At 34.0% G+C, this 22992-nt stretch overlaps 2 protein-coding genes across 2 annotated transcripts; both read right to left on the bottom strand.

Annotated features, from left to right (window-relative positions):
• Nucleotides 1–1791: 1791 nt before the first annotated feature.
• LOC149879979 (uncharacterized) lies at nt 1792–3584 on the bottom strand. The gene has a single exon (XM_090070756.1). It carries the CDS (start codon nt 3457–3459, stop codon nt 2296–2298), a length of 1164 nt encoding a protein of 387 aa, XP_089926882.1. The 5' UTR covers nt 3460–3584; the 3' UTR covers nt 1792–2295.
• Nucleotides 3585–20266: 16682 nt separating this feature from the next.
• Nucleotides 20267–21292, bottom strand: LOC149879978 (uncharacterized). The gene has a single exon (XM_090070677.1). It carries the CDS (start codon nt 21290–21292, stop codon nt 20267–20269), a length of 1026 nt encoding a protein of 341 aa, XP_089926803.1.
• Between the last annotated feature and the right edge of the window lie 1700 nt (nt 21293–22992).

Below are 22992 nucleotides of genomic sequence, written 5' to 3'. Positions count from 1 at the left end.
CGTTCGATTGTAATCACACACTCCCCAGAGGTGACGAGACATAAAAAAAAACGACAATTAGATGTTCAATTAAGCTCCCGAATCTTAATTAAACGTCTAAAGGATAACGTTTTTAGGTCCGTGTCCATTGGGTGTTTATAAACAGTTGAAACAACCGCATTGGTAGTTGTCTTAGAGATGGGAAAAAATGATAATAATGAAATTGGTTATACGTTACAAATTTGATTTGACTGGGCCCTAAGAATTATAACTGGGGCATTCAACCACCTTAATAAAGTCCCATCGTGTGGGGAAATTTCATGGTATAGGTCATTCAGTTTTTTTTAGAACTAAATTTTGTTTTAGTAGACTAATTTTAATAAGACTAAAAAGATAGTCGACTAATTTTAGTTACGCTAAAATGTCAGTCGACTAACTTTAGTTAGACTAAGAAGTTAATCGACTTTGAGGTGTTTTTCGTGGTAGTTTTTGACTGCATTTTGACCTTCGCTGAATTGCTGTTGGGATCTTCCAGGGAATTTCTGCTTCCTTCTCTAAGCCATTTCTCTTTTAGACTTCATAAATTGTAGACTTGAAAACAAGATTTTTATATATATATCCTAAACGGAGCACTCTGGATTTGCATCAATCCTGATCACTTTTTGATCAAAGTTTTAAACAAGACAAACCACTTTTTTGAATTCTCAACTTTCTTTCCAATCCGTGACTCCGCAATTTGATGGTACAACTGATAGTTTTTCTTTAAATTTTGTACTTTTTTGCCAGCAAACTAATTGGAGCATTACGATTTTTAATCCACTCGTCAAAAATGAGTTTTCTCAGTTCTACTTGCGAATACAATTTCTTTGTTAACAATCAAATTTTTTTAAAACTAACTTATAGGGGTGGGAGTTAAGGTTAGTTTTAGTCTAACTAAAATTAGCCGACTAAAAAGTTAGTTGACTAAATTTAGTTAGACTAAAAAGTTAGCTGACTAATTTTAGTTATGCTAAAATGTAAATCGACTAAATTTAGTTAGACTAAAAAGTTAGCTGACTAATTTTAGTTACGGTTTTTTTAGTGAAGTTAGTTACTATTTTCAGTTTTAGTGACATCACTACTAACTACGTTATTTAAAAACTCCATGGGTCATTATAATTTAGGGCAATTTTTATGCAATTGTAAAATACTGCTGCATTTTGTTGACAAATCATTGATTCTTTTGACGAAAAATAACATCAAAATTAACATTTTTTTTAGACTCATTATGTAAAAACGAAGAATTTGTCAAAATTTGTTCATATTTACCAAATGGAGAGAAATTTTGTAAAGCAACATGCACACGGTGAACTTTTTACCTAGGATAAATCTAGTTTAAAGTGGGTAAAAGAGGTGGCCTATTATATTATTATTATATTATTACTATATTATATTATTAGTTATTTTCTGCTGCTTTGCTCTTGTAAATTAGGTGAACGTCAGTTTGAATAGTTGATTTTGTTCTCCTAACCAGTTTACAGTGTAGCAAAAAAATAAAGTATCAAAAATTACAAACTCGTCATCTCAAAAGCTAAGAGCTAAATGATCATAAATGCATTCATGAATAGTAGAAATATAATTTCTTTCAACACATGTTTCGTTTAAGCAAGCATTCATTTAAAAAGGTTTTTTTTGGGGGGGGGTTTTGGTTTATGATATTGCCTATTTGTAAAAAAAGAGGCTAAGTTGGTTGATTACTTACAAATTTAAAGAATCATTTTATTTATCAGAGTATCATATTGTTGATACACTTTTGCCACTTAAGCGGCTGGTTATTCAAGCAGGTGGTATAAAACCCTACTTGAAGAGAGTAAATAAATCCTGGAAGTTTACAGAATTATCGAAATTCAAAAAGTTGTCAGAGTGGCGAATAAAGTGGTGGCCGGATGGGGAATAATGTTAGATTGGGGGATGATTAAGAATTTCAAACTCCAATTCCTTCAGTTTTGCCGCAGTCATTTGTATAGTGTGTGGTCTTGCATTATCATGCATTAAGATAGCAGTTGATTTGTTGGCCATTTTTAGCTGTTTTTCTTTTCTTTTTGCAACATTTCGTCCAGTTAGCTGCAATATTAACTCCACTAGAGACAACAATATGAAGAAAATAGAATTAAGCTACTCAAATCTGAATCAAGGTTTATCAAACTTAAGCGTTTAAACATATTTAAGGCATTCTTTTCCAAATACGAGCACGAAAATCTTTAATATGAAACAGCAAAACTAATTCAAATATTAACTAAAAATTGTAGACAAGTGAACAAGGCCGTATGAACAATATTATTCTAAGTTATAAGGGCAGTTTGGCCAGCATTTTAGTGCATCAGTTTTATCATAAGAAAAGCTCTCTCGAACATCTGTCTTTAACCAAATATCTCTCATCATTTCAATATTTGAAACGTAGAAATCACTCTTCACTGGAAGATGCCACTCATCTTCGCTACTACAATCTTCTAGAGATAATTTTCTGGTGAACAAAACGTCGTCCTGGTACTTCATTGCATGAAGCATGAAATCAATTTCTGACCAAAAAAATTTAGTCAACCAACCATCTCTAGCAAAATCGTGACTGCGACGAAAAATAATGATGTTTTTAAAAAGTCTCTGCTTCCCCCATTTTTTCTTTACGCAATGCTTAAAAATTTCATAGGAAGCGTTATTGAATAAAATTCTACACTGACTCCAATCTTGCGCAGCCATCGTATTTTCTGAAAGAGGGAAATATATCAACGGGTTGTCTGGAATATATACTTTAAATCTGTCTTTAGCATCAATGAAACTACGTAAGTAGGTTTTAGCAAAACTCGTGTTTTTTACAATGTAATGACCCGCTTGAATTTCACCGGAGTGAAATCGTTCTAGATGAAAAACATCAATTCCTGGGATGATATATTCTTCAAAACAATGGTCAGGATTAATAACTCCGGTATCGCCATCAATATGAACAACATAGTCATGAAAAGGAAGAACGTTTAATACAAGACAATGTCTTATAAACATAAATGGCAAATGCAAGCACGCCTCGTAAAGAGAGCTATTCGCATTAGGAGATAATGTTTTAGTGTCTTCGTCGAGCGTAAATAAGTAGTAAATGTAGCCACGCATTTTGCTGTAACATTTCATTGATACCAAAGCGTTGTTCACATGTATTTTGTAGCTGCCGCTAGTAATTAGAGTAAAAATGGCTATACTGCCGAACTTGCTGGGACAGTGCGATTTCTTGAAGAAAGTGATGTTTCTTAACGCTATGGGTTTTGGTGTAATTGAATCAACTGAGATAAAATCAAAACTTTTGTTAGTAGTGCTTAGTACTGTTTGATTTTCTTGAGCAAAATAAAACTTGGTTGGTAATTTAACAATAACGACAAAAGTGATGAGTTGAAAGCAAGTAACTGCACAGAATGCATAAAGGATAAGAACTTTTTTTCTTTTTAAATCAACCATTATTTTATCAAAAATTGTAAAAATGTTTCATCATTAAATACAGCGTCTCTTAGCTCAGGTCTGCCTTCTATTGATGCTCAGGTCTGCATACTATGTTCGGCTGCGTTTTTTATTGATTTTATATTCTAAATGAAATCTTTTTTCTTAAGTCTTTTGCAAAGTTCAGAAAAAGTAAATGTTTCATAAATTTGTTTAACTTTATTAACTTATTACAAAATATTAAATATTATAATAACTATTATAAATAAACTAGGACAAGTACAACACAAGAAATATTTTATTATTTGCTCTACATCTGGTAAAAGTAAATCATCCCAGTCGGCACAACTTGGCGATATGTTACGCGTGGTTTCTGTTACGTGTTTAAAACCCGCTAAAACATAGAGAATAACACATTTCAAGAATCGGTTTTCAATCCGAGAAATAAACTTGCTCTATTTACCGAAACACCAATTATAATTGTGATGTATTTTATAGAATGTTCTGTTTTTATGGATGGTTTCACCATTGCAGAATCGTAGTATGATTATGTAACAGGTTTTTGTAATGGTTGTGAAACCACTAATAAAAACACGCGAATATTTAAAAGTTGATTTATGCGCAGAAGCAATTACGGAAAGTGGATACTGACGTAGTTTCCTTAAAATCCCATAAATATAGCTTTAGCAGTTTTTTTTTATGAACTTATTTGAAGCATTTTAAAAAGTATAAATTGAAGGAGAGATTTTTGTAGAGCAATTTTTAATGAGTAAATAAGATTTAAAATTGAAAAGTTGTGTCCCCTGCAACAGCTGCTTCATTTTATATTTTCTTGAAGATTCAACAGTATACTTAGAGTACATTTGGGGAAATATATGTCAAAAAAATATGTTATTAAATATACATTTATATGTTAAGTAATTACAGTTTTTGTATGTATTAGACTTAAATGTTTCTGCTTTTCATACATTTCTCAGTCGGCACAACTTGGCGATAAGTTACGCGTGGTTTCTGTTACTTGTTTAAAACCCGCTAAAACATAGAGAATAACACATTTCAAGAATCGGTTTTCAATCCGAGAAATAAACTTGCTCTATTTACCGAAACACCAATTAAAATTGTGATGTATTTTATAGAATATTCTGTTCAAGGCCTGTCGACTCGTGTAAAAACATGTAATTTTTTTGCCGAGGATTGTGGGATGCCCGGGTAGAATAACAAATCATAAACAAATAACAAACAACTTTTTGATTAAAGATGCTTTTTGTTTTGAATGTTCTAAGTGATCGATTACTTTCAAATTTTTGTACGTAAAAATTATGAAATAGATTTTCGGTTCGACACTCATTAGGAAATTCCCAATTAAAACTATAAGTACCATTAATTATAATAATAACAGTAGTATTAAATATTTCTTGAAACTTAATTTGAGGATCATCATATTGGCTTACTATTGAATAATCGGTCTGAATAATCTTTTTTGACAACATACTTTATCATTCAGTAAATTTAAATCAAAATATGTATTAAAAAAAAAAAAATAGTTATCAGATTCAAACTGACATAATCAAACACAACATCAATAAAATAAAACAAATCACAATTATATATAATGAAAAGGAGTTAACTGATTGTTAAAATTAAAAATTATTGAAGTTTAAAACCGTTAGAACTTTAAAACCAAAGATTTTTAAAACCATTAGAACTTTAAAATCGAAGAACTTTAAAACCAAAAAACTTAACTATAAAACTTCGTATAATTTTTATAATTTTTCATACAATATTATAAAATAGAAATTATTTGTGTAGCAAACGTTTCATCTTTTTATCACTTCTTTTATTTCGTGGACATAGATCACGTGATTGTACAGTTTAATAAAATAAAAAATTCTCGTAATGACAAAGATATGAAACTATTTTTTTTTTTGTAAATAAAAAGCATGTTCAATATGATATTTAAACAAAAAGTCAAAAGTACAGATTTCTATTATTTTAGAAGATGATCTAAAAGCTAAGTCTTCAGTATCAAGCCAATTTTTAATAAATTCCATGAATACTGCTTCCATATGACAAATCCATGATACTAATAATAAATTTGGTGAACAATTTTGACTGTATGTTTGTTTATTGACTTCCAAACCATGTTTACTAGCTTCGTAATATCTACCAATTCATGACAAAGCACTACCTCACACTGTTGGCACAGACAAACTCTTTTTATCAACAAGTTAGCAAAATCTGTATGTGCTTGTGCAATATTTTTTTTCATAAGAATTGTAACAGGAAATCTGTTCAAAAGATTAATTTTTTTGTCAGCAAAAAATAAACATTCTTCTTTAGTTGTTTTTTTTTTTTTTTTGTACATTTTCAAATAAAGAATATTTAATACCACACAAAAATCTGTTTCTGTCAGACAGTTGCTATTAGATTTGCTAGTTTCTACTGACAATAACAATAAAGAGTTCTGGTAAGCTGCTCAAAATTGTCTAACTGTCGGCCTGTCATTCCAGCCTCCTTTGCTTCGAATAGTTCCAAAAAACTTTCTAAACAATCTTGATTAAAGTGAGAAGTGCTAACACAATGAAATCCTTCTAAGAGAAGCTCCTGACATAGTTTCAGTATACTGTTTATTGTAACAACTAACCCCCAATGGTTAGCTATCTGGGACTGGGATTTTATATCACAAAACTTCCATTCCTTAATCCAAGTTTGTAGTTCCCTTAACAGTAAAATGTTATTTCCCTTTGCTGTTATAGCACAACGAGCAGGTTTATCTGTATGAAGCTTACTTGAATTCATCAGGTCAAAAAGAGTATCAATTTTATCAACAAAACGGGCAGTTGGTAATACAGTTGATGATAAAACATTTGCTGTGACACACAAAGACAATGCTGTAGCAACCTGATGACTAAACACTTGTGTGGCTAGAATAACTTTCATTTTTAGAAATGCTCCAGCATCAAGATGTCTATCAGTCAATTTTGGTGCAAGACAGATAGGGTTGCATTTGTCTACCTCATACAGCATACGAATGTGATGCCATAAGACTATATTACCACCAATATCAATGTTATGTCGCATAAGATTATTAGGTACACTTTTAATTAGGTGAGGGGGATCAAAGATAATATGAACTGTATTTTTGAAAGATGGATAGTGAATACAAGATTTCATTTTTGAAAAACCAAGGGTTTTAAGTGCTCCAATATTGGTTGATCCTTGATCACACACAATACACCGGACAAACAATCCACAGTCCTGAACTCTTAATATAGCTTCTTGAATATACTTAGCAAGGTTAACTGTTGAAACAGTTGAGTTACTAAAGAAATAAGCAATTGGTTGCTTCCATCTAGTGGCAATACCTCTGATAATAAAAACTAGAGCCTGATTCAGTGGTTTCTTATTTTTTATTCCAAAAACAACATCTGCACTCTTATCATAATCTAAGTGTTGTTTGATTGCTATCTCATCCAATACTAAACTGCAATTACGATCATGTTGATTCATGTTATCAAAGCGTAGTTTTAGTAAAGTGAACAACTTTTGTGAGAATCCAGTTTGCATATCTCCCTAAGCTCTTGAAAGAAATAATTTCAAAGTGGTGCTACTCGGTAAAGAAAAAATAGAACTTAAAATTCTGTAAGTTTGTGGGCTATGAAAAAAAGTCGTAGTCCTTGTAGTTTGTCCGCTATTGTCCAACGTCTACCTTTTTTATGTCGGGAACTCATTTTTAATTGACTTCTATTGTAGAAAAACTCAAAATAATACAGAAAACAGTTTCAACTAAGTTTTGTGTCATATTTATATACATGTATAAATATACGGGCTGATCTTAGAGATCGGTGCCCGTCTTAAAAGGGAAGATAGGTAATAAACACAACATGACGCTACGAGTATGTAAAAAAAAGTGCGAAAACCTTTTTATTATTATCTGGTTCAATCCTGTGAATTGTTACACATGAAATGGCAGAAAGTGGTAAGGGAGGTGTTTCTCCTCCAATCTTGGATTTAACTGTAGATAGATTCGCTGCATTTCGTTCATGGATTGAGAAATTGCAGGATTATGTTTTGTTGTCAGATTTAGAAAAGAAACCAGCAGCATATCAAGCTGCTATGTTAAGATATACGTTTTCTTCAGAAACTCGAAATATTTATGAATCATTAAACCTAACCGAAAACCAAAAGACAGATCCAGCTATTATATTGGAGAAAATGGAAGTGTTTGCCAAGGGTATTGTTAATGAGACTTTAGAAAGACATAAATGTTTCAAACGTTTTCAAGAAAATGGTGAATGTTTTGATGATTTCTTAACAGAAGTAAAATTGCTAAGTAAAAACTGCAATTTAAGTAACACTGCAGATTTTTTTGGCAGTTTATTAAGAGATAAAATTGTATATGGGATGAGATGTGACAAAGTACGAGAAAAATTGCTTTCTGAAACGAATTTGACACTAGATAAAGCAGTAGAAATTTGTCGTTCTTCAGAAAAAGCACAAGATGGTGTATCTGAACTACGAAATAATAACACTGAAAGTGTAGACTGTATTGGACAGCAATTGTACAGGAAAAAAAAATTTACTTCATCCACATGGAATACTAGCAATAAACAAGATGTTAAATTTAATTAATTGAGATGTAAATTCTGTTTAAAAAAGCATCCTTTTATTCAGGGATCATGTCCAGCATGGGATAAAATGTGTTGAGACTGTGGTATTATGAACCACTTCTCAAATAGTTCATTTTGCCTAAAAACAAAATCAAATATTCCTGATAAATGTGTTGATCAACAAAGTGATATTAAAAATTTTTCAAGTACGCAGCAGCATCTAGGTGCATTGTTTTTGGGTAGAGTAGGAGTAGATAATCCAGAAGGACCTTGGGAAATACAGTTAAAAGTGAAATATGGAAAAATAACATTTAAAGTTGACACAGGTGCAGAGGTAACAGTTATAGGAACTAATCAAAAAGTTTGGAGTTAAAATTAAACATTTACATGGTACTAACAAACAGTTAATAGGTCCTGATCATAAAGCACTCGATTGTCTTGGTTACTTTCAAAAATCATTTTCAATCAATGGTCAGCACAGTGAATTAATTACTATATATGTTTGTAAGAATGTACAAACTGCTTTATTGGGAAGACCTGCCTTACAAAAGTTTAACCTGGTTAAAATAGACATTCCAGAAGGATTCATGTGTGCTACAATTACAAAATCAAAACTTAGCATTATAGAACAGTTTCCATTAGTATTTAAAGGATTAGGGACAATTAAAGGTGATCCCGTACATATTACAGTACAAGAAAATGCAACACCATACCACATTGGAGCGCCACGGCGAGTAGCATTCCCACTACTTGAACCATTGAAGTTAGAACTTGAGCGAATGAAAGAAATGGGTGTTATCAAAATAGTGAATCAACCTACAGACTGGTGTCATCCAATAGTAGTTGTGAACAAACCAAACGGACAGCTTCGTATCTGTATTGATTTGACACAATTAGATAAAGATACAAAACGTGAGTTCTATGAACTTCCGAGTGTAGACGATACATTGGTGCAACTAGGAAATGGGTGTAAATATATGGCTAAATTAGATGCCAACTCAGGATGTTGGCAGTTACCAATGGATGTTGAAAGTCAATTAAAATGTACATTTACTACACCTTTTGGTCGTTTCTGTCCAACAAGGGGTCCATTTGGGCTAATATCACTCCCAGAAATATTTAGTAAAAAAATGGATCATGTAATTGAAAGTTTAAAAAAAATTGTAAAAAGTATGGATGACTTTTTAGTTTTTGGCAATACAGAAAATGAGTATAATGAAAACCTTGTAGCATTTGCTGAGTAGATTAGCAGAACATGGAGTTACCCTTAATTTAGAAAAATGTTTATTTAATCAAACTGAAGTAGAATTTTTAGGTCATAAAATTTCAGCAGAGGGAGTAAAACCATTGACCAAAAAAGTTGAAGCTATACAAAATTTTCCAAGACCAACAAATATTACAGCTTTACGTAGCTTTCTTGGTATGGCTCAGCAATTATCAAAATTTAATCCATCGCTTGCTAAAGTAGCTCAACCTTTAAGAGATCTTTTAAGTTCAAAATCAGCATGGTTTTGGACTGACAATCATTCAAAAGCATTCAATGGTGTAAAAAATAGTTTGACTAATCAACCCATTTTGGCCCACTATGGTGTTAAAAAACCTGTAAAAGTAAGAACAGATGGAAGTTTGTTAAACGGACTTAGTGTAGTTGTTTACCAGAGTCATGATGGTGCATACAAACCAATTGATTGTGCATCTAGATTTTTGACAATGATTGAGAAAAATTATTATCCAATCGAAATGGAAATGTTAGCTGTAGCATGGGGGTGCACACGCATGTCAAAATATTTGTATGGTCTACCAAATTTTATATTGGAAACAGATCATAAACCATTAATTCCCATATTAAATTACTGTTCACTTATTGAGATGTTTCCGAGAATTCAACGCTTAAGAATGAAATTGTTAAGATTTTCATTTACTGCAGAGCATGTTCCTGGCAACTTGATCACCGACGCAGATGCAATGTCTCGTGCACCTGTATCTCAACCTACAAAGGAAGACGAGATAGCAGAAAATGATCTTAACATATATGTTAATTCAATAATAAAAAGTATGCCTGCTACAGAGAGTCAGAAGAAATTAGGAAGAAAACTGGAGAAGATGAACTTTTGAAACAATTGGAAAAAAGTATAATTTTGGGATGGCCTAATAAAAAAAAATACTGTCAGCTAATCTCCAGCCTTATTGGGATTTCAAAGATAAAATAGTTAAAATTGATGGACTTTTGCTATATCAAAATAGAATAGTAATCCCAGTTAGTATGCGAAAAGAAATTCTTTCAAAATTACATGAAGGTCACTTGGAAATGGAGAAGTGCAAATAGCGTGCACGTCAGAGTGTTTTCTGGCCTGGTTTAAATAACCAAATTGAACAGTTAAATCGAAAATGTGAGGCATGAATGAAATATCTCCCATCAAAGCCAAAAGAACATCTGTTATCTCCTGTAATTCCAACACGACCATGGCAAAAACTGGGAACTGATTTGTTTCAATGGGCTAATAAAAACTATTTAATTATTGTTGATTACTATAGCCTGTGGACTGAAGTGTTTCTGCTTTCAAGTACTAGATCGACTGATGTAATACAATCATGCAAAGAATCATTTTCTAGAAATGGTATCCCAGAAGAATTAGTGTCAGATAATGGTACACAATATAGTTCGAAATTGTTTCGTCAATTCTCTCAACAGTGGGAATTTAAACACAAAACGAGTAGTCCACACTGTGCACAACCGATAGGCTTAGCAGAAGCCACTGTAAAATCAAAAAATTAGTTGATAAAGAAATGTTATATGTCAAATGAAGACATTTATAAAGGTATCTTAATATTACGTAATACTCCAATAAATTGTGGCTTATCTCAAGCAGAGTTGTTACATGGACGTCAACTGAGAGACAATTTACCCAGATTTCAAACTCAAAATAAGGAACAATTAAAAAAGTCAAGAGATTTAGTCAAAGAGAGAATTCAATCTAAAAAATACTATGATAAAAATATTGGTCCTTTTGTACCACAGGTCTTTAGACAAGGTCAAAATGTTGCAATCCAAAATGAAGTAACTCATGAATGGAGTCTAAGGGGTAAAATAGTTAAATGTGTTGCCCCTAGATCGTATGAAGTAAAATTGAATGACAATGGACATATCCTTCGTCGAAATCAGATTCATCTTAGATAAGTGTATGCAATATCTGCTCCTTGTTTGAGTTGGGATAATACGGCAATAACGCTCAGAAGCAATCCTAATCTTCTGGTTGATGAATACAGTAGTAACGCGACGGTTTCACCTGATTTTGAGAGGGAGAAAATGATAATTGCAAAAGAAAATAGATTAGTGGAAGATACAAGAGAAGAACAAATACGAGTATCCAGTCGCGGACGAATAATAAAGAATAAAAGGCCACTTGATTAAGAGGAGTTATGAGTTATTGACAATTATATTTGGGTTATGTTTTATTAGGGACATGTGTCATATTTATATACATGTACAAATATACGGGCTGATCTTAGAGATCGGTGCCGGTCTTAAAAGGGAATATAGATAATAAACCACTGATCTCTATAATAACTGGATAGCGCAACTCCGAGCAAAACTTCTTATTTTTTTGACGCCAAAATCGCCATATTGGAAAGCCCCAAAAATTTTAATCCCGTAAGCTTTAAGTTCTGTTTTTCGGCTTATCGCTTTATCGCTTTATCGCACATATCAGATTTCATTGTTCTGGGGCTTTCCAATATGGCGATTTTGGCGTGAACTTTGATATTAGAGATGCGCTATCCAGTTATTATAGAGATCAGTGTAATAAACACAACAAGTTTGTTGTTGTTTAACTTTTATACTACCAGGACATCCTATAATGCTTTGCGCGTACAATTACACTTTAAGTATGTAAAAACGAGAGTCGACAGGCCTTGATTCTGTTTTTACGGATGGTTTCACTGTTGCAGAATCGTAGTATGATTTTGTAAAAGTTTTTTGTAATGATTGTGAAACCAGTGATAAAAACACGCGAATATTTACAAGTTGATTTACGCGCAGAAGCAATTACGGAAAGTGGAAACTAGTGATCGACCGGAACAGAGATTTTGCCGGAACCAGAACAAAACCGGTAACAGATTATAAATATACCTAACCGGAACCGGAAAAAATACTAACCGGAACAGGAACAGAAACCGGAACCGAAAATAAGTAATAAAATTTTAAAAAGTTAGTTCTAGTTTAAACAAAAATAATGTAGTAAAAATAATTAAAATTTTACTCTTTTTTATTTAGTTTTTCCGAAACCCAAGGCATAGAGAAGCAATTACACAATCCAAAAATCATCTAACATTGAAATGATTTTTTGGATTATCAAAATGCACATTAATAATTTTCTCCTGTCCAAGATTGCGCAATAATTTTTACAATGTGCGAAAAAGATGGAATTTTTTTTCATTGTCGTCAGACTTTGAGCTTCAGGAGCTAATTCATCTTTAGGAGGTTCAAAATTACCCATTTGGATCACGACAATATGTTTAAGAAAATGAGCTGGTAAGAATCAGAATGGTATAAGTTCAGCTCAAATAATAGCGATAAAAACATTTCAAGATATCAATATTAATTTAAAACTAGTTTTAACAAGAAAATTAATTAGTTTTCAAACAAAGCCAAGTTTTATTTACATTAATTCTCAAGCTTAAATAATAATTTTAAAAAATTTTTAATTATTTTTATCAAAATGATAATAACGGTATTATGCTAAATAAAGCTTTATAATATATATTTTTGGTAGCATTTTGAACCGGAAATCCGGCCGGAACCGAAATCTTAAATATACCCAGAACCGGAACCGGAAATTCGGTTCCGGCCGGAATTTGGGCCGGAAACCGGATCCGAACCGAGTTCCGGTTGATCACTAGTTAATACTGACGTAGTTTCTTTAAAATCCTATAAATATAGCTTTAGCGGTTTTTTTTTTATGAAATTATTTGAAGCATTTTAAAAAGTATAAATTGAAGGAGAGACTTTTGTTGAGCAGTTTTTAATGAGTAAAGAAGATTTAAAATTGAAATGTTGTGTTCCCTGCAACAGCTGCTTCATTTTATATTTTCTTGAAGATTAAACAGTATACTTAGAGTTCATTGGGGGAAATATATATCAAAAAAATATGTTATTAAATATACATTTATATGTTAAGTAATAACAGTTTTTGTATGTATTAGACTTTAAATTTTCTGCTTTTCATACATTTGTTGCCTTATGTAGAGTTTAGACCAAGCCTATGCAATATATTAGATATATCTATATTTCTGGTAAGTATTTTTTGTTGTTGTTGCCATAATTTACATTAATTTGTAGGATATAAGCCAAAAAATATTGGATGTTATAACAATAGTTGGATGTTATCATATTCTCAATAAAATGATAATGTGTTTATCTGTAATATGGCAATATTATGGATATATACCTATATTTATATTTTTTCTAATAATTAGGTTTGTTTCCTATATTTAACATTTTACAAGTTTTAGTAGTTAATGCTGTAAAATTAGCAGTTTAAAGAAAATGAAGACAGCAAATTCAAGATATATAAAAGAATATATGAAGAAATGTCAAGCAGCTTTAGGTGGAAATATATCTTTGGCTTTTGCTTTCAATTAATCTTCATCAAGCTCTCATTCTCAAACTGATTTCTTAGAAAAAGTAGATGATAGTGAGAGTAATATATCAAAGTCTTCTCACAATGATTCCCTAACGATAGCTTTAATTTCAAGTAGTCATTCTTATTTTGCTTCCTCAGAAGAAACTGATCCTTTTGAAAGTTCAAGCTCAGAAAATGAAGATATATGTTTAAATAAGCAAACTGTGCATAAACTTTTATCAGTTCTTACCAAATGGGTAAAAAATACTAACTCCAAAGAGAGTACTTTGATGAGTTGTTAAACTTGAAACAAATTAGTGGTTGTTTTCATCAAGAAGACATTCCAAAAGATTCTCACACTTTACTGCGTATGCCTCGTAATGTAGACGTTGATAAATGTAATTGACAGTATGTTTACCTTGGATTACAAAAGGTTATTTTATCAATTTTTCAAAGAAGCACTAAAGAAATTTGGTCTGTTGAAGTGGCCATAAATATTGACAACTTACCTGTACATAAATCATAAATTTTCAATTTTGGCTGATGGAATTTAGCAGCGTGGAATTTCTATTAATGACATTGAATTGCCATTTCCTGTTCTCTCATTTCTTTTTGATGCACCTGCACAAGCATTTATTAAATGTTTAGTGTCAAAGATGATCAATGGAGGCAACACCAGAAAATCATAGAATAGTTTATTTAAAAACTGGTAGAAAATTGAGAACTGATATAGTTTCGTAAAGGATGTTATCCAAATCACAAACTATTTGATAGTAGTAGATGTAAAATGCGGGTTCTAGCTCATTGATACCTTTCCCATACTTAAGGGTGATAACTTTGATGCGATGACTTACCTTTTATTCAAAAAAAATGTGTTTAGAAGTTTTAAAAAATATTTCTTGCCATGATTGTGATAAAAAATTTCTTACCGCAATGATTTAAATTTATTTTCTTCTTTAAATTTTTTTGGAGGTCTTATTTTGTAGTGACCAATGGCCAAGGTGTGAATACCGTCTTCCTCAATGAATCTTTTGTCATTGTTAGCGCTGAGTGCAACTTTGTTGATTTCTTCGGTGTAAGTTCCGTGAAGATGGGATCGGGTAACGTTCATGGTTGCAAGTTTTTCTTTCTTATTCTTTAAGCAGTCTTTATAATTCTGATGATTAATCTTTTTGTCAACAACGCTTTTTTTAACACCTTTGCATTTTTTTTTCTTCTTTTTCTCCAGAGATATTGTAAGAGTAGAGCTAAGGTCGAAGCCCAACAAACTCTTTAATTTGCTTACCAGAAGTCTCATCCTTGAACTTACCAATAACCTTTTTATTTAATCCCACTTTGAACCCAACGTTTTCAATAGCAGGATGGTTTTTAGGAAAGTCGCTAGTGTCAAATTTTTCAAGTACATCATTAGCAATATCTTTATAAAAATCTTCCGTTTCGATTTCGTAAAAGAGCGAGTCGGTGTCGGTCATTAACAATTTTGCGCGATCACCGTATTTAGGCTTCATGTAGTCATAATGGTGTTCAAACATCAAATTCTTGCTGATGTCGACGATGCACATTCCTAAAAAAACAGGTTTGTTGTAAACGAACTTTTTTCTCTTCATGTGAACAGCAATTAAGTTTTTATCAAAAATGGTAAAGCTTTCGAATTGAGGTTTTTTGGATAATTTTAGAGCTTCTTTTTCTGTAGTGACAAGTCTAACGTCAACATGATTTTCGATGTTTTCCATGGTTTTTCCAAATACGGAATTGTTCATGAGTTTGAAAAATTCCTAATCAGATTCACAGGTGGCATCTGTTCTCTTATCGGTGTTGAAATCGATGTATGTTTTCATCTAAGGTTCTTCTCTAAAGGTGAAACCTCGATGAATTTTGGTGATGACTAATCCCATTCGTTCATAGAGTTTTAAGTTTTTATGATGGACGACGTATTCCTTTTTTGGGTTTAAATTGGGAACCAGCTTTTCTACTTTCCCAATGAGCATTCTTTCAGGAGCTAAAGGGTAATCGTTGTGTTTGTCGTGAAGGTGATCTGGGTAATCTAAATCGACTTCAAGAATGCATGGCATGGATTTCCAATTAGCGAGTTCGTCTTCAGTCATCCATCTGAATCCTCCAACGGGAAGAGGTTTGCTCATTGCCCATCCATACAAATTGTTAGCGTCTTGGTATTGGATAAATTTTGACGGTTGTGAAGGATCGTATTTGTCCATGTATTTGTTATTGGCAGTTCCATGCCGGTTAGAGATCATGCTGATTCCGCCGCGTATTCCTTTTTGAGTCAAGTGAAGCATATCAGGATCGCTAAAAAGTTCTATTTTAGCTTTAGTCTTTTTATAGCAAGCGTCCATACCGAGTCCAGGGCAGGTGTAATACCAGGCGGGATCTTGACCGTAATATTTAATGCACACGTCTCTAAAATTTTCAATAACATCGGCAAGTATCAGAACGTCTGAAACGTTGTATATTTCGTGGTAGTTTTTAAACGTGATGCATTCAAATTCGTTCCAAACGTTTTGAGCATGCCCATAGTCTTTATCTTCTATTTCAAAGTTGTCTAGTTTGGAGTAGAATGCTTCGATAGGAGGTAATTGCGTTTCGGAAAACTTTTTAATGGAGTCTACCCATTCGTAAGGGTAAACGCCTTTTTTTCTTACTAAGTCAATTTTTTTTTTTCGGGATAATATTCAGCCACGTTTTTACACTGATCATTGTTTAGATTTTTAGCTAGTTTGTCTAACTTGAAGGGTAAGAATCTGTTGCTGTCAATAAACCTCAATTCTTTCCACACTTCCCGAGGTTTACCTTTCTTATCAATAAAGTCTCTCACTTTGATGCTTTATGAGAAGCTGATGTATTTTTCTTCATTGTTGGGTATGCATTTTAATTTCCCACCTAATTTCTTGATGAACAAATGACTGTCGTAACCGGATAAATTGTGTAAAAAAATGGGTATGAATTTTGGAATTTGATATTTTTAATTGCAAGCATCGTGAGCAGCTCCTCGATTCTTTCTAGTCAAATGGCAGTGGTCTAAGACTTTATCGTTTTCAAGTTTTTCTTTGCAAATGTGGCATTCGGTTGCAGCTTCAAAATTCTTTTCATCCTCATCAGTCATCACTTTGTTTTTCTTCCAGCAATGTTGTAGTAAATCGCTATCGTTCCAAATCTTTGTAAGGTCTGTTTCAAGCATGTTTATGAACTTTTGAGCAACGTCGTCATCATCGCTTTCTGCTGTGTACTTGACAGGTTTTTCTTTATAAATGGTTTCTTCAAAGCATTTGATGTAATAGCAGAAGGAGCTTGGAACATGCTTTTGGTATTGTTTGGTGTAAGACTGTTTTGAGTCAGGGGTGCAAGTGTTGACAGGTTTGATGAAGCTTTCAAAGTCAGCACACACCACAAAGGGGACTCTCATGGACATGTTGTAGTTTTTAAACTGAACGGTTGTTCCTTCTTTAGGAAGTTGAATTCGGATCGAGATGTGCTTATAGCAGTCGACTCGATGTTTTTGAAGCTTTTCTTCTTGGTCATAAGCTTGCATACAATTTCTGCAAATATGTTGTTTTCTTTTTCCTTTTGTTACTGAATAACCAACCAGTCGACCTAAATTTTTAATGAGGCAGTAATGGTTAGTGTCTTTGTTTGAAATGAGCAGCAAATCAACATTATGCTTTCGATCTAAAATTTTGAATATTCGTAAAGGATGAATTATTTTTTCTTCGTACCCAAAAACGTTGATGCTAATATCTGGATTATTTATTTCAAACTTGTTGAGGAAGAGAAACAGGAAATTCAATTCCTTCCCATTTCAACTCTTCTGATTTTAGAATCAAGTCTTCATCAATTCTTTCACCATTTTTTTCTTTCATGCTAAGCGCCCTGGTGACACTCCACAAAAAGCATTTATTATCATCGTTTTTCATGTTGATGATCGTCTTTTTACTTTTCAGTTCAGGAGGAAGATCAATGTAGGAAGAACCGCTGAAAGGTATCCAATCGATCATGTTAACTTCTACTTTTAAAATTTTGTTAACTCTGCAATTGGATCCTTCCTTGTTGTAATTGGACATGTTTTCAAGAATTCTTTCTTTCCATGTTTCAAAGTTTTTTCTTTTGTCTGTTGATTCGATAATAATTTCATATATAGACGGGAAGACCACAGTGCGAAGATTTTCTTCTCCAGTAGCAATATTCACACGCGTCATTTCGCAGATTAAAACAAGGTTCGTTTTTGTGTTTTTTTTAATGACTTTGATCGCAGCCTCTTTAACCATGTTTAAAAAGGCATCAGGGTCTTCATATCGAACAGAGGGGGTGTAAGAAAATTGCTCAGTGATGTGATTTAGCGCATGCTCAGTCAATACAAACTTTATCTTAACAGGTCTTGGTGAAGGAACAGGTTTACCAAATACGACGTCTTTGAGAGACTTTATTGTTTCTTCCACTCCATTTCTAACGCTACTCACTGCATTTTTCACCGTATTCGGAATGAATGGATCAACGAGAGCATTTATTTTGTTAAAACCGTTGTAGACAGTCGTTGGAATTCTTGAAAACAACCCAGGTCTTGGTGCGGGAACCGGTCTAGGTGCAATAACGTTTGTTGAATCGGTAACAGGTGTGTCAAGGATAGATGGTTCAGCTCTTGTTGACCGATTTTGCAAGCGAGCAGGTCCGAATGAAATCAAGTCGCTTGAAACAGGTCTTGGTGCAGGAACCGGTCTTTCACGATCTGTCGGTTTTGGAGCAGGTGTTACATCAGGTCCAACAACAAACCGCACTTTTGCAGTTTTCACAGAAACTTTAACAGGCGGTCGAACAATCCTAACTACGGTAGGTCTTTCATTAACAGCCAAAGGCCTTGCATCAGTCGTCCGTCTACGAGCTGAAGGTCCATACCCAATGATGGGTTTTGTATTTTTTATAGCTTCAATAAGCTCGGCTTTTCTCATTTTTGAGATGCCTTTGATGGCTCGGTCTTTAGCCATCATTTTGAATTCTTTCACATTCATTCTATCCATTTTATGCAAAAGAACAAATTTTTTTAAAAATGGAAGCACTTCGAAAAAAGGCTTTTTTATAAAAATTTCTGAAAAATATATTTTTACTTCTTTTGGAAGTTTTTCAACATCGTTAAAGAATGCTAACAGAATTGGTGACTTAGATTTATAAGAAGTTGGATTATCGTCAAGAGCATTTAAAAGATCACTCCCTTTGAACAAGTGAACTTCTAGTTCTTCAGTATTTGAACCGTTTTCCATCTTTTTTATTTGAGCTGGAATTTATTTAACTTGAATTCAATTTTTTTATTTTCAACAAATTTTTAATATTTTAAATTATTCAAAAATAATTGAAAATGATTTTAAAAATATTTTAGGCAGCAGGAGCGCAATCCGACTTTTCTTCCGCGTCTCACGCATTTTCTTCCAACTCTCTTATCGCTTCTTCATACCCTCTTACCGCTTCTTCAAAACTTTCCAACTCTCTTCTCCTTTTTTCATACTCTCTTCTCCTTCCTTCAAAAATTTCCAACTGTCTTCTCCTTTCTTCTTCCAACAGTCTTATCGTTTTTTCATAGTCTCTTCTCCTTTCTTCTCCCAACAGTCTTCTACTTCCTTCTTCCGCCAGTATTTTCGCTTCTTCTAAAATTTCCAACTGCCTTCTTCTTTTATTTAGCTCTCTTTCCAACTGACTTATCCCTTCTTCAAAACTTTCTCGCATTAAATTCATTTTATCCATCTTTTTTATTTGAGCTGGAATTTGCTTAACTCGAATTCAATTTTTTTATTTTCAACAAATTTTGGAGATTCTTTGAATCCGGGAAAATCTTCGAATTTTTTGAGCAGCGCGTCTATTTTCAGTTTTCCAGACATTTTTTTCTTTTCTTCCCAATCGCAGTCCAATTCAAGAACGCGTCTGTCAATCGCTCTCAGCTTTTCTCGCTTTTTCAAATTGCTCCACTCTTTGTTGTGCTCTTTGATTTCTTTTTCCATTCGCGAAAAGTCATCCTCTTTGTCTTCCCACAAAATCGCGTAAAGCTCGTCTCTTTTTTCATTGCTGTACATTTCAGGAATTTTGAACGAGCCGCTTTCAGCCTTAAACGCAAGAGCCTCAAGCTGTCTTTTTTTAACCGTATCAGACTCTCTTTTGCTGCACTCCAGAAAAAAACGGGTGAAACGACATGTTTTTTATTTCAGAATTTCTATTTTAAATCCGTTTCCATCCACTTTGCCGTTTCGCTTCTCCAAATAATTGTTGCCATGTCCCGTCTCTTTCATCGCTTTGTAAAGAGAACCGTATTCGATCACTTTTCCTGTTTCAGCATGAGTTATTTTTACAGCCACGGGATTGTTTCGGATCAAACGAAGCCTTTCATATTTTGAATCTATCGGCTTGACGTCCTCCATCATCGCATTTTTGTCGATCAAATGGTTTTCCAGCGCAATCATCGCCAAACCCATTTTGCTTTTTGACGTTTTGGAAACGCCGTTTTTGATAAGTAAATTTTTCAAATCCTTTTTCGTATAACTCATCCTTTTATTGAGGACCAATTTATTTTTTCTAATAAATCCACATGTGGGTGCAGAGCACTTAATACACGTTCATTCGGTATCCGTCAGATTTGATTCTGAGCAGTTTGTCAGAGATCACCACGGCAAAGGCTTGAGTGTCTGCAAGAACGTATGCGTTAAAGGTAGCCTTAGTTTGCACATCCAACACGGTCGATTTCAACTTCTCAGCCTGCTTGCTCACGTCAAAAACGAAAAGAGGGCAAATGCGTCTGTAGTTCAGCGTTCTTAAATTCGGGGCGATAATTTCGCTGATTCCAAAAATCTTGTTATCAAAATTGCACGCGTCTCTGTAAGCTCTCAAAAATTTGTTGTTTGTAAAGGACAAGTCGTAATCCACAGCACGGTACCTTTCGCTGTTTAAGGTCACATACATGTTTTTCAAATCGCAGTGGTTGAATATGGAAGGGTTTACATCTTGACTGCCGTCTTTATTGGTCTGAAATCCAACAATGATGTACCTCGGTTGTTCACTGGCTGATCTAGCACTCAACCTCCAACTGAATGTATTGGACAATGGCACGGCAATGGTGTCGCACTGTCTGGATTTAAACGACAACGGCACATCCAGTTTGGACTCGATGAGTTTGTAAAGACGGTTGTTTGCCATAACAGAGGGAGTGACATGAGGCATGAACAAAGACAGTTTGCTCAAGGTCACTTTTCCTGCAGCTGTTGCTTCGCTCTTAAAAATCGCATCAACGTCGCTTTTTCTCACAAGAGTTATTGTGTGCTTGAATCCGTAAAGAACTTTTTCGTAATCTTCGCAAAAGCCAAAAATGTGTTTTAAAGGAATGCAAAATGAAAATGTTCCTTTTTCAACAGGTTGCTTAATGATGAAATCTTGCCTTTGACTAAACCCGCTGTTATTTGCAAGATCGGCAAGGGCAGTGCTGTCTCTTTGCCACAACTGATTTATTCCTTCCGACACTTGGTACTCCACCGGATATTTCAGGAAACCCAGCATGGTGGTGGCTTGACCTGGACTGTATATGGTTTCAATCTCTTGATTCGACAACTGATAAGAAATCTGACTGAACAGGTGCATGATGCCGTTGTTTGCAAGAGCAACCACATCCGTATCCGCATAGGAAGTCCCGTCAGCTTTTGTCAGCCTTCCTTCGACTAAAAGGTACGCCTCACAGGGAAGCGTGAACAAATCTTGCTGCTCAATGTTGATTCTTATCTCCCCGGCCGTGTTTAAATTCGTGCTGACCGGTTCATATTCGTGAAATTCAAATCTCTCAATTTCTTCATCAACGATGATTTCTTCTGTAATGTTTAAAACATCGGAATTTGCCATTTTCTATACAAAAGAAAAAAAATTTTCAGGTCTCTAAAAATCATGCGATTTTTATCCCGCTTCCCATTTTCACCAGGTCTTGGATTCGGATGGCGTTTTTCCTAGACAACTTTTTTGATCCTTTGGATCCAGCATTTGTGAAATTAGGACGCAGCGAACCCCCGAGCGAGGAATAATCGCTGCTAATCTTTGGAGCTGCTGCTGATTCAACCATTCCGGAAATAATGTCTTTGCTTTTTTGAGTAAGCGGAGTAATAACTTTTGGAACCTTTTGAGGATTCGGAGTTCCAGTCTTGGCATACACCTTTTCTAACGCCTTTTTGCCTTTATCAATAGCCACATCTTTAGCAGTCACAATCGCCGAAGAAGCCAGCTCTTTTCAAGCAGATTTTGCAGTTGTAATCGCTTCTCTTCCCAACTCGCTTTTTGCAATTTTACCAGCCAAAGTAGACACTGCTCTCGATGCGCTCGATGCTGCTGCTCTTTTAAAAAATTTCTTAACGTGTCCATGATTCCACTTCCTCCAACAACGTGTTTCTTAACATATCTGTTACTGTAAATGATCATTTTTTAATATGCAAAAAAAATTTTTTGACAGAACCTATTTTACCTCGAGGACCTTCATCATTGATTTGTACTGGTTTTTGCTAATCACTTTTTGTCTCAGCAGCTCATCGCAAATGCTCACAGCTTCATTTCTCGATCCCGTATTCCCAGCACGACAAGCAGCCACGCTCAATTCAAGCTTTTCCACCAACGTATTCGGATCGCTGGGAAGAACGATGACTCCTGAACCTTCGGTAACCTTATCCATCAAATAGCTTTTAAAAGTACCACCTTTATGAGTCTTTACATATTTTTCAAAATTGGAAGTTATATTAAACTTGGCGCCGTCATCTTTTCGAGATTTAAGCTCTTTTTCAATAGGGATGATGAATTGATTGTATTTCTCAATCTCTGAAGCCCTGGGCTTGATCAATCTTGCATCTGGCTTTACGGCTTCACTCTCCACTAAAATTTTCGAGTAGTTAGCCACACCTTCTGCTGTCACGTCTAAATTTGAAATGTTTGGATTGGTCATGAGCTCCCAAAGACCTTTTGTTCCTTCAAACCTTTCTCCGCCAACAATCATATCGTTAACTTCAAACATCACTCCCATTTTTCTAATCGTATATTGACCATCGTTTTTGCTCAATTCAAACTTGTTCTTAAAACTTCTTTAACATTTTGCTCTTGCGTCCAGATGAATCAAACTCTTCAAATGATCATCACCCTCAGGAAGAATAGACGGCTCTTTCATTCCTGTCGAGTCATATTTAGGTTTAAACTCATCCTTGATGCTATCTTGCTCAGATTTAACTTCGTTTTTAACCTCGGATTTTATCTTATTGAGCATCTTTTCGTTGCTTTGGATGAGCGGCTTAAACAGCTTGCCCCTATCTGTC

This window comes from Hydra viridissima, unplaced genomic scaffold (genome assembly GCF_058129835.1).
Source record: "Hydra viridissima isolate aposymbiotic clone 2 unplaced genomic scaffold, HvirCarnegie_v1 scaffold_13, whole genome shotgun sequence".
NCBI lineage: Eukaryota > Metazoa > Cnidaria > Hydrozoa > Anthoathecata > Hydridae > Hydra > Hydra viridissima.
Note: the sequence above shows the minus strand (reverse complement) of the source record. Positions and strands in the feature narration are given on the sequence as shown.

Excerpts from the sequence above, each read along its gene's own strand:
- LOC149879978 (XM_090070677.1), bottom strand. The coding sequence starts at position 21,292 with ATGCACCTGTTCAGTCAGATTTCTTATCAGTTGTCGAATCAAGAGATT.
- LOC149879979 (XM_090070756.1), bottom strand. The coding sequence starts at position 3,459 with ATGGTTGATTTAAAAAGAAAAAAAGTTCTTATCCTTTATGCATTCTGT.